This window comes from Polyodon spathula, chromosome 12 (genome assembly GCF_017654505.1).
Source record: "Polyodon spathula isolate WHYD16114869_AA chromosome 12, ASM1765450v1, whole genome shotgun sequence".
In the NCBI taxonomy this organism is placed as follows: Eukaryota; Metazoa; Chordata; class Actinopteri; order Acipenseriformes; family Polyodontidae; genus Polyodon; species Polyodon spathula.
The window spans coordinates 27,075,551-27,087,446 of NC_054545.1; the positions used below are offsets into that span (position 1 = coordinate 27,075,551).

The 11,896-nt window shown below is 36.5% G+C and overlaps 1 protein-coding gene across 1 annotated transcript; it reads right to left on the reverse strand.

Moving 5' to 3' along the window:
* Positions 1-452: 452 nt before the first annotated feature.
* On the reverse strand, positions 453-4,238 carry LOC121323853 (alpha-2Db adrenergic receptor-like). The gene has a single exon (XM_041265134.1). The coding sequence runs from the start codon at positions 3,686-3,688 to the stop codon at positions 2,396-2,398; it is 1,293 nt and encodes a 430-aa protein (XP_041121068.1). The 5' UTR covers positions 3,689-4,238; the 3' UTR covers positions 453-2,395.
* Between the last annotated feature and the right edge of the window lie 7,658 nt (positions 4,239-11,896).

Here is an 11,896-nt window from a genome sequence, read left to right on the forward strand (position 1 = left end):
AACAGGAGATAAATGACAGAGAGGGGTGGGGTTTGGTGGAGCTGAGCTAATGGTTTTGCTCAGCATTTAATAAATAAGCAGAACAAAAAATAAAAAGGTTGTAACAAACAAAAAACATGGCACTGGTAGCCAAAATAAACAGACAAACAAAACGGACTATACAGACAAAACACGGTCAGCTTCTTTTTAATGATTATTATTACTCTCTTTACCTCCATCTCCAATCCTGTTCTCCACTCACCGAACGCACAACCCCCGAGTATGTGAAAACATGTTGCTTTTTTATGCAGCTGTACCAAGACTCGACTGCTAATCAATCATTCAATTGGAGTCGCGGTACAACTGCACGTGAATTAATAAAGTCCAATTCCCCATGCTCACATATTATTACATTTTACTTGCACGTGAAGTGCTGTGCACTCCTCGTGCCTAAATACAAATATACATTTTAAACACTTGTGTTACACAGACCTGTTTATATCCCGTTTACTAATGACGATACACCAACATTAGAACACAAAATATAATACACACAGGGGAGGGCCCTGTGCCACACCAGGTCATCATGCTGCATGTAACATAGATGAGTCAGCATGTCTCGGTTGAGACAATACCTGAACACGACTTGTTCATTGCTGAGCTCCTCATATGTGTGCTGAGGCCGGTATACCCTTTCAGCATATCTTTGCCTATGTCGGGGTTGCTGTTGCTGGGTGTGCCTTAAATCATTCACATCCACATGTCGACTGCCACGCTGCATGCTGCCCACATTTCCTATTGTTGTCTGTTTGTAGTCAGTGCTGGAATGGTGCAATTTATGCTACCTATCAAATGTTCCTACTTTGCATACTGCACATGCCTAGACTATTTTCCCTTGCACTGCACATGCCCAGATGTTGTTTTCCTTGCAGACTGAGGACGTCCATCATAAACTTTGGATATGAAATACATGTTTTGTAATCTTACATTTTATTCTGCATGTAACTAATTTGTTTTACACTAAATACGCACAGCTGTTGTTAACAAACATGGGTGTACTAGAGAGGGAATTACATTTTTTAAATAAAAATGCACCACTACGCTGAATGCAAATTGTTTTACATGAAGCATACCTTTTTCTCGAAACTATAATGTAATTAACCTCAAGTACAAATTTATAAAATTGTTTTGCAATGGCAGCATGTGTATTATTATTATTGGTAGAAAAGCTTGTATGTATTGTTGCTACTGTATGTTATGTGTGTTTTTCAATAGGTCTGTGATCAGTCCTTCGGGTGAGATGTAAAACCGAGCAGCAAATGTTCAGGCGTAGTTCACTGCCTACTCTTAGGATACAAGTGTCTACTAAATGACTAATAATAATAATAATAATAATAATAATAATAATAATAATTATCACATTTGGACAAGAAAGCTAAATTTGAGTTATATTGACTTTCTAAAGCAGTTGTGTGTTTTGCAAACATATTTTAGTTTGTATTTGTTCCCTTTTCCAACAACGCATTTTAAAAGACTGTAACATGACCAGGTCTTCTCAATCACACATGGTACAGGCTGTGACTTGAGAGTGTATTTTGTGAGTGAGATCTGGATGAGTGCAACACTACATCATATGTTACAACTCATTATAAAAATACTTTATCCATGTATTTATTTTTTAGGTAAAACCAGGTGTGCCCAATTTGAATTATAGAGCCTTCCTGGTTTCTTCCACATATACTCTTAAAGACATAATTGAATAATTTGACATCTTTGTAGGTCCTAATCAGTTCATTATTTAATGATGGCGATAAAATCTGCAGTTGACCAACCCTTTGTTTTGCTCAGAAAAATCCAAACCAACGTGCCCCTTTGCAGTGTAATATATAGAAACAAGGACACCGATTGGGTTAGATTACGTTTAATTCTTAAATATTTGTTTTTTGCAATATATACATCCTGCCAGATTTGTGAAGGGCCTGGGACTTCGGTGTAGTTTGTTTATTATTAACACATGCTTTTCAACTTGTAGAATAAGCCCGTGCGTAAAAAAACGCAGACTTCAGCACATTTTAAAGCGTAATGGGCTGGAATGCAGGTCAACATTGGTGTAAACACCCCATTGATTACATATACATATTTTGGAAATTGAATCAATGTGTTCTATTAAGTAGCATGAAAATAACACTATCAATCGTTTCATTATCCCCTTTTCAACGCAAAAACAACACAAAACAAAACAAAAATAGTTGTCTCTCACAGTATTATAGATAATGAGCCGTATACAAATATATAACAAATACTTGTTAACATTATTTTAAAACACAGCCATTACAAATAGAAATAGATAGCACATTTATTGAACTTCAGCAAACTTAAATAAACAGCAATAACGACAAATCACTTTTAATTCCCCCTAAGTGCGTTTGGCAGTTATACATATGATTTTCTTAAAAGCTTTGCGAAAATCCCTGTTGAAAATGGTATAAATAATAGGGTTTACAGAACTGTTACAGTAGCCAATCCAAAAGAAGAGATCAAAAAGGGTTTTGGGAATATTGCATTTGTCCCCACATATTGCCTGCAAACTGTACGTGAAGAAAAATGGGAACCAGCAAAGCACAAACACCCCCATTACGACAGCTAACACAAAAGTGAATCTTTTCTCCCGCAACTGTGCCACCTTGTTCTTTGAAACAGAGTTATGTCTCCTCTTTTGCTCAACGAAAAGCTGAGAGGCTCGATTCGAAGCCCAGGACAAGCGACAGTTTTGCTTGGCACAGCAACTCGACCCTTCCACCTTTCTATTCTTAGGAAATCGAGGGTTCTTACTGGGCTTATTTTCTGACGTGCTTTCCTCGAGGTCGATGTCCTCGAGCTCTTCTTGCCTCTGATTGCTGCCCGAGCTTTGGCTACTGGGGCTTTCATTCTCAAACTTATCCTTAGGCACGAAACAGGTTTCAGACTGGGAAGGCTGTCTCTCCAATCCGTTCTTGGCGACAAAAACAGTCGAAGACCTCTGCTTTGCCACCCTGTAGATCTTACAGTAAACTAAAATCATAATTACGCAGGGGGCAAAAAAAGATACTACACAGGAGGATAATATATACCATGTTTCCTCGTTGAGGAGGCATTCAGAGTCATGATTTTTTGCTTCTTTTTTAATGATCAATGGTGGGAAAGAGATGACCGCCGATATGACCCAGACTATGGCAATCATACATTTTATCCTTTTAGGAGTCCTTTTGAGGTTGTAGCGCACCGCTTTGGTCACTGACCAGTATCTGTCCAGGCTGATGGCGCACAGATGCACAATAGAGGAAGTGCAGAAGAGAACATCCAAAGCCAGGTAGAAGCCACACCAGGTGCTACCGAAGTACCAGTAGCCCATCACCTCGTTAGCCAGGGAGAAGGGGATAACCAAAGTGGCCACCAGAATGTCAGCAGACGCGAGAGAAACAAGAAACAGGTTCTGGGGCGCCCTGAGAGCTCGGCTTGTGAACACTGCAACCACCACAAGCACGTTGCCAACAATGGTCAGGATGATAATTACTATGACCACCAGGATGATAAAAGCGGCAGCAGCAGGGGAGTGTGGTGGTATTTGTGGGGTACCTGTGTCATTGGATTCGTGCGATCTGTTAAGCACGCTAAGCGCCTGGGCTAGATCCATCCCTGTATCATTTTCAGCACCGCTTTGGTTCTTCATGCAGCTCGAAATTTCCCAACCTTAAATTGCAATCAGTTAGGAGGGTTCTTGTAAAGATAAAGTTATGACTATTAATAGTCCAAGACTTTTCCTTCTGCTCATTACATCATTCGAATCGCCACCGTCTGCTTTATTATACTGTGAAGTGGGAATGCAGAATAAGGCGAGTCCGTTTTCCAGGCTTTCACAAGTTTAAAATCTTCAGATTACAACACAGTATTCCTCACATACATTGCTTCAGAAAATACCATATGCAAAAAGAATGAATGGTTATTTTTTCACAAGTTTTGAAATTCTAAAGGTCACACTATCGTTCTGTTCTATGTGATGTTACTTCAAGAGCTCGGTGATTATTTGGTCAGTCGCTGTTTTGCCTCCGAGCTTTTCCTTTAGGACGCTTTCATCTTGTAGTTTTGTTTTGGTTTTGTATTCCATGCGTATCCTGTTATTTAAAAGTAAAAACACGAAAGCTCATGTGGCAGCGTTTTCACATCTGATCACATAACGTTAACTGTGGCTCTCAGCTACATACAGCCTTCCCAGTTAGAAGTAGTGGGGTGACATCATCCCAAAGACCAACCCATAGCAAAACCGAACAAGTTTAAAGTAGAGGGTGCTTGAGGAAGTCACTTAAAGAGACAGTGTGGGAAGCTTGGCGAAAAAATACGCTTACACTATCTTTATTTAAAATTCACAGTCACACAATCCTTCCTTATTAATATAATAAATAATAATAATAGTATATGTAATATTAATAATATAATATATACCACGAACTTGTAAGTAATGCATGGTATATGTTTTTTTTTAAACAAAACATAAATGCATCACATAAATTAAATACATATTAAACTATATATATATATATATATATATATATATATATATATATATAGATATATAGATATATATATATATATATATTTATGACATAATCAATGACACAAATCAATGGCTCGATGGCATAAACAAGCAGATATACAAGGTTGCCACTTTTATATAATAGAAAATAAGTAAAGAAAGGTGTAGCTTTACAAGGCAGAGGGAAGAATTAAATAATGAATAGTCATAATTATTATAGAATGCTAGAGATTTGTCAGGTATTGTCTCCTGGCATTATTTGGCATTCTAGATGACAAATGCTGTCTCCAGCACAATTATAATAATAAAGCAATACTGTTTGCAATTTATTTTACAACTGTATTGATTTGATAGTTTAATTGTTTTACATTCTGTGCTAAGGATGCAAAAAATAATTCTCACTCTCTCTCTCTCTCTCTCTCTCTCTCTCTCTCTCTCTCTCTCTCTCTCTCTCTCTCTCTCTCTCTCTCTCTCTCTATCTATATATATATATATATATATATATATATATATATGCGTTTACGCAAATGACACCCTTTCTAGGAGCAAATGCAAATGCTTTCACTGTGCGTTTACTGTGGGAAAGAGTGTGATCTACGCACATCAATATTATTAGTACTTAAGTAGATTGTATGTCGTCTTCATAGAAATGAACGGAAAATTCGTTCTAACAGAGAGACAGGGAGGTAATCTAGTAATCGCATTGTAACGGCGAGTCCAGTTGTGATATTGAGGGGGCGCTGTTGTGGTGCCTGCAGCTGTTGCGTGCACGGAGAGACAGATCCTGCAAGGGCTGCCACAGACAGGCCACGTTCGCTAACTCTGTGCGTCGCTGCACCAGCGGTGACCCCTTGGCAGGGGATTCAGGAGTCACGCCTGGACAGAAAAATTATTATACATTGTTGTATTTTTGTTGGCGGGCTTTGGCCTATTAAATCATAATATCATCATTTGATTCTAAAGAGTAGAGTTAAATAATGCAACATTTAATGTTAGTAAATAATGTAGATATATATTTCTGCCTTTGCCGGTCAAATTAATGAATCTGAAAACACAGCTGTCAGTACCTACATTATATTTTCAAATGTGATACCTTTTTCAAAGCTGAGAGCCGATGACAATTTAATTATAGTCTTTATATACGGTAATTTGAAATGCGTCATGTAAACCTTCACCCGGTATAGAAGATGAGTATACAATCAAGTAAACAAGTCCACTAGAAGCTGTGAAGTTGCCTGTGAGCTCTTGGCAGAGCATGGGGAAACTTGCCTTGTGTGTTGTGAGCACTGTATTCATTAAATTATTGTGTTATGTACCAAAGCTACAGTCTCTTGTCTGATCTTTTCAAACTTTACAGTGTTCCCGAAAATCTGCTATGTTACAATTTATATAGCAGTAATTTTTATTGCAATTGGTTAGTCTGAAGTTCTCAGTTATTGTATATGATTTACTCTAAGTTACATTATGCTAAATTTAGTAATGGTACAGTTTCTGGTCACAATGAACCAAAATGCATGATCATAATTTTTAAATAGGTTTATTTACAGGTGGGTTAGGAGTGTACCTCAAACTAATACCACCTCGCTATTTAAACTACACTGTAAATAAAGTGTTAATGAATTAAACATAAAATATTATGTAACTTATTATAAAAAATGTTTATTTTTATATTCTTTCTTTACCCTGTAATATTTATCTTAGTAATTTGAGTGTTTTTTTTTTTTTTGTGTGTGTGTGTGTGTGTGTCCAAAGTTTTAGAACAAGTATAAAATACTGCTCCTTTACTGGGATGAAGAAAGAAAACATGTATTTGTCACTGAGTTTAGAGAAATGGAAATAGTTAATTATATTAAGAATTGTACTTTAAGCCCAATTCAAATAATTAAAATGAGTTTATAATATATTCCATGACATTTATAAAAAATTAAAAAGTAGGCCTACTCTAGTAGTACTGGTATGCACTGTCAGTTTTCTATATAGCATTTCAAAAGTGAAAGGCAAACTTCACAGCTTCATTTGAAGAGTGGACTTGTTAATTAGTTGTATACTCCTCTTCTCTACTGGGAGAAATTTTACATGAAGTCTTTCAAATTATATAAAGAGTATAATTAAATTGTCATCACCTCGCAGCTTTGAAAGAAGTATCACAATTGAATATAAAACGTAGGTACTGACAGCTGTGTTTTCAGATTCATTTAGTTTGACCGACAAAGACAGAAATATATAAATACAGTACATTATTTACTATCATTAAATTGTGTTCTATTTTAACTCTTTAGAAACAAGTGGTGATTTTATGAAGCTGATCAATTACACAAGTACATACATTCGAAATTTGCCGGTAACTGGTAATTAATTTATGCTCTGAGACCTTCAATCTTTCTATTGGAATAAATCTGATATTAACCAAAGGATTAAAATTCATTTATTTGGCGATCAGCTCATCTCTCATGAGGAATGTGTTCAGACTTTCTGTCTATTCAATAGAAGATAAAAAAAACCTTCTATCGCTGCCCTAGACTGGCCTTTACTTCAGAGCTGTTGTCAATATTTGCCCATTAGAGGTAATACATTGAATAAACATGAAAACTCAACCTGTCAAGAAATAGGCAGGAGATTTTAAAGGTTTAAAAGACAATGTTCATAACACTTCAGCCCCTGCATTATTTAAATAGAGATTCATACAAAATGTATTCATATTCAGGAGTGCTTTGGAACACCAGAATACAGCAAAGCTGCATTTGAACCCTTTCAGAAAGATTTCAATACTACCAATGTTTATTTCATTTATTTTAAGATTCCCAAAACTGCAGTACCCCATAAACACACTCAACATGAAAACACTTGTTCTCTATTACACAGTTTAGCCTTCTGTTAACCATATTCACATTGCATTTACCACCATGCTAAATTAGCACCTGTTTTGTCATTAGGGTTAGGCATGCCTTCACGTACCTTTGCTTATTTAAAAAAAAAAAAAATTTAACTGCAAGTCTGTAATTTAACAGCAAGTTTGAAATTGACATTTATTACCTTGCAATGGCATATGTACCGGTGCATGCTCTGTGGCATAATGGTGTCATCTTTCTTCCAAACGGTCGCACCAAAAAGTTAATGTTGTAATTACCATGGAATTGGTTCTTGAAATAGGATCAGGCTGAATTTCTTTCTAGGTTGAAAAATTGAAAATTAACCTGCAGCTGTACTTGATCATGTTTGACTGCGCAATTGCTTTTCTTATTGAGCTCATCGTGTTAGTGGTGTAAAAGACTTTGTATTAATCACCTGTGGTGTTGCTGGTACACTTTAGTGTTGAATGAGCAGGGACACTTTGGTCAAGCAGCCTGGGAATTGTATTCAGCTGTGCTCTGCTGACTAGGCTGTAATCCCCAGAACCACCCCCTGAGTTTCTTCTACACCTGTACTCTGTGGAATACACTGTAGGTTATAAACACTTCTTACAGAAATGATAAAGTGGAAGATTTGCTCAGGCAGCACATTCTTTGTTCTGACCAGTAACGGCAGGAGGTTGTTAATTACCATCCACAAGATCGGATGTAGTCCAGGGAATCAAAGCAGGTTCAGTTTTATTTTGATAAACTGTACTTATAAATGACTGGAAACACTTTAAAAATGAAGCGATCTTGGCTTGGCACTGTGCCATGCTTTTATTTTCTTGTCATTTTTAACAACAGATGTGAATGATGGCTTTAACTTTCCTGGCAGTAAATTGATCCTTAAATAGTAATCAATTGAAAAACAAAAAGCCCTGAGAAATATCTCTGAAAAATCCAGTAGATAGTGTAACACAATCTTATATAATCTACAACACTTTCCCCACACATACACATACAAACACACACAAACAACAGCGTCTAGTGTGCGTTTTTTTTTTTTATCCTAATAATGCTGCAATGTCCTCTTGCCTTTCACACAAAATTGCTCTCTCTTAATGGGGTAAATTGTAGATATGCTTTGTCCCCCAGGGTTGTCATGGAATGACAGAGATTTTTTGATTGGCCCTTCACTGCTAAGGCCTGTTTGAAAGCTTCTAAAGCCAATTCCTGTCCTGTTCATTTCCATCAGCAGCAGAACTAGACCAAACTGAGTTTGAACAACTTCACATATTAACTTGCATTTTATTCAATCTTAAATTAAAAACGGAAATAAAAAATAAATCTGTATCACAATATCTCGTGTTTAAGATCAATTCAATTAATTTCAAATAGAGGGGAAATAATGGCAGTCCATATAGCACCTTAGTCTGTGATTCCCGCTGAAGTGGAACCAATTATTTTGACAGCGGGAGGAACACTGCTTGGGATATGTTGTATTAGTAAGTGTTGTGAAAACCATATGAGGGATCAATTGTCTGTTTAAATAAATCTGACACACTTCAAAATATACGAACTACATTGTAGGTAGAGTACATTATTCTTACACTTACGATTATTTAAATTCATGTAAAATTATGGGCTATGGAAAATAACATGTTAATATATGGAGTACCATTTTCACAATCACAGAATTGTGTTCTAAGTGCATGTGTTAAATAATATGGCAACTACAATGTATTACATTTAGTTAATTAACCTGTGTATGAAAATAATTCATTACTGTGCCTGAGTATTAAACCAACTGCAAATATTGCAGCACTGAAAAATCCTATTACATCCGCTCAGATTTACTGGCTTGATGATGGCTTTACATCTGGCTTTACATCTGGGCTACACATCTGACCCTGGTGCTCAGCAGTTTATAGTCATTGAGTCCAGTGGTGTAAAACCACCATGATGTGGCTCAGCTTAAACCCATTGTTTTCTATGAAGTTACAAAACCTTTCTGAGTGATTTTATTTCTCAGATAACTTTTTATTTAAACAACCTTTTTGAAAGATGTTTTATCATGGCACTTTGTTTTCAGTTTTTACTGATATCTACTGAAAAATTCCCTGGTTTTACAAAAACTATAGGTCAGTATTTACCATTTTACACCCAAACTTTGGTCCACTCAAACATGTGAAAATACTAATCCTCACCAATACAATCTACGACTTTACAAGTATAATATGGGGCTGTCTTTTTAAAATCCAACTATGGGGGGCTCCCAAGTGGCGCATCTAGTAAAGGCACTCCACATGTGGGATGCGCCCTATAGCCTGTAGATCGCTAATTCGTGTCCAGGTTATGCCAATTGGCCAAGCGCTGCCTGGGTGAGGAGGTTCAACATGCATCAATGACTCATACTCCCAAAAAACATCAAAATGTCAAAATGGTAGTTGCTGCAGATGGAAGAATGCAGAAACTATGGCTGTAAAAACTGTTAAATTCTGATACCAGGTCTTAGATTTAGTAGAAATGCAGAAATATAACAAGCTCTCTCTATAAGCACCATTGACAGCCCATTGGGCTGTTATCCATAGGTTTGACTGTAATTGATTTGGGTAGTGACTCAGGTTTAAATGTGTTCTATCAAACACAGGGTGAAATGCACTGTTACTGCAAGCAGGAGAAGCAAAAAACAACATTTTTCAGTGTTGTATAAAACACTTCAAACAAGAGGCTTTTAATAATGCAGATTGATAAGCTAATGCAGAGATAAGCTTCTTGCAGATAGAAACAAGTGCATTGGCTGCATATTAATTTGGTAACCTTTTTTAAATGTTATTGCAGTGCTGAACAAATCCACAAAAATGAAGTGCCAGAAGTATGGCATAAAAAGCTTTGCAACTAGTATTGTGTATATTTCAAAGTATAAAAGAACACCCTGCAGTGTTTACAAGAAATCTCTGATGCATCTCATGTCATCCATGTTGCAGCATTACATAATGTTTTTGTATGCTGCCGACTCTTCAGAATTTTTTTTTTAAATCAACAGTGGAATACATCCAGATCATGCTCCTTCTTGCAAAAATGCTAGTTTTCTGTTCCCACAATACACCACTCATTCCAGTCAGAGCACCAGCATTGTTGCAGGAGGGAGCATGACTTGGGTAGACTGCGGTATTTATTAGAAGAAAAAATGTCAATGTAAAAGCAGCATTTACAGTCAGCATCAGCTATTTTAATTAACACCACTAAGCAAGTATACAGCATGCATGCACAGTTTTATACAGTTACAGCCAGTGGAAGTTTTTACACAGATACTGGTCAGTTCAAACATTTGCCAGGAGGACAGTAATGGACTGCATACTCACAACCTCTTCATACTGAGAGCTTGACTCTGCGCTGACACATTCCTGTAAAAAAGAACATTCTCTTCTCAGCTGCGGAGTGCGCCCATATGCTGGTGTCTACAGCATAATGATTAATGATAGAAAAGGTTTTCTTTGTAAACTAAGCCCTGAGGGAAACACCCCAGAGAAGGACCTTTGTAAATAAACATGCCAGAGGAGAGTTTTTTGGTTTATAATAATATGAATAAATTAAAATGTACTTCCATCAGTTTTTATTTATTTGTTTTATCACGTCAACAAATTACTTAATAAATACAATAAATCAACCAATTAATCTATAATACATAGATAAGCATAATACATGATATACAGTTAAACAAATATATTATACAATACAATAATGAAGTGAAAGAAATAGGATCTCTAGTTCCCTGTGAAATGTTTCAACTGTTTGGTTAGAGCTGAGTTGGTCTAAAGGCCATTCAAATTGATACCAATGATAATGTGATAGGGTTTGCATATAGTAACCTGAACCACATTTGTATGCTAGTGTTAAAGGTGTGGTGTGCACACCATTCGCTAAACAATGATATTTTAATAAGCAGCTGCCAACAACACTGAGGATTTTGCCCAAAGAAAATAGAAAATGATTTGGCTCCCAGTGTGAAAAAGGTTTAGGCACATTACAGGGCCGAGAGGATCCGGTGTCAGCAATCGGCTCCTGTGAAATATGCTCTGACCTTGTGAAGTAAACTGTTTTCCCTTGGTAGCAGCTGGATCTCTTCCAGTAGGTGATCGCTTGAAAACCACAAACTCATTATAGTTGCATTTGTAGTGAGGGCTAGACTGGGTTTAAAATATAATTTCTGGTACGCCACGGAAGGCTCTACCTTCAGATTAAGGTAATGATTTTAGGTTGTTAGCACCAGGTTCTTTTATTTGGGCTAGAGAATAAGGTATTGACCAAGTACAACACAAACACACAATAAAAATGGTAGGGATGTAAACTAATCACATTTATTTAAAACACAATTTCGTTTCAATTTGCATATTGTACAAACTAGTGCTGTCTGTTAGTTAGAGCAAGAATACATTGTTTCATTTTTCTTGTATTCAGACACATACACACAGCACTAGACAAGACATGAAGTTCCCAAATTAAACACAGACAT

Coding starts and splice junctions, on each gene's coding strand:
- LOC121323853 (XM_041265134.1), bottom strand. CDS start 3,688: ATGAAGAACCAAAGCGGTGCTGAAAATGATACAGGGATGGATCTAGCC.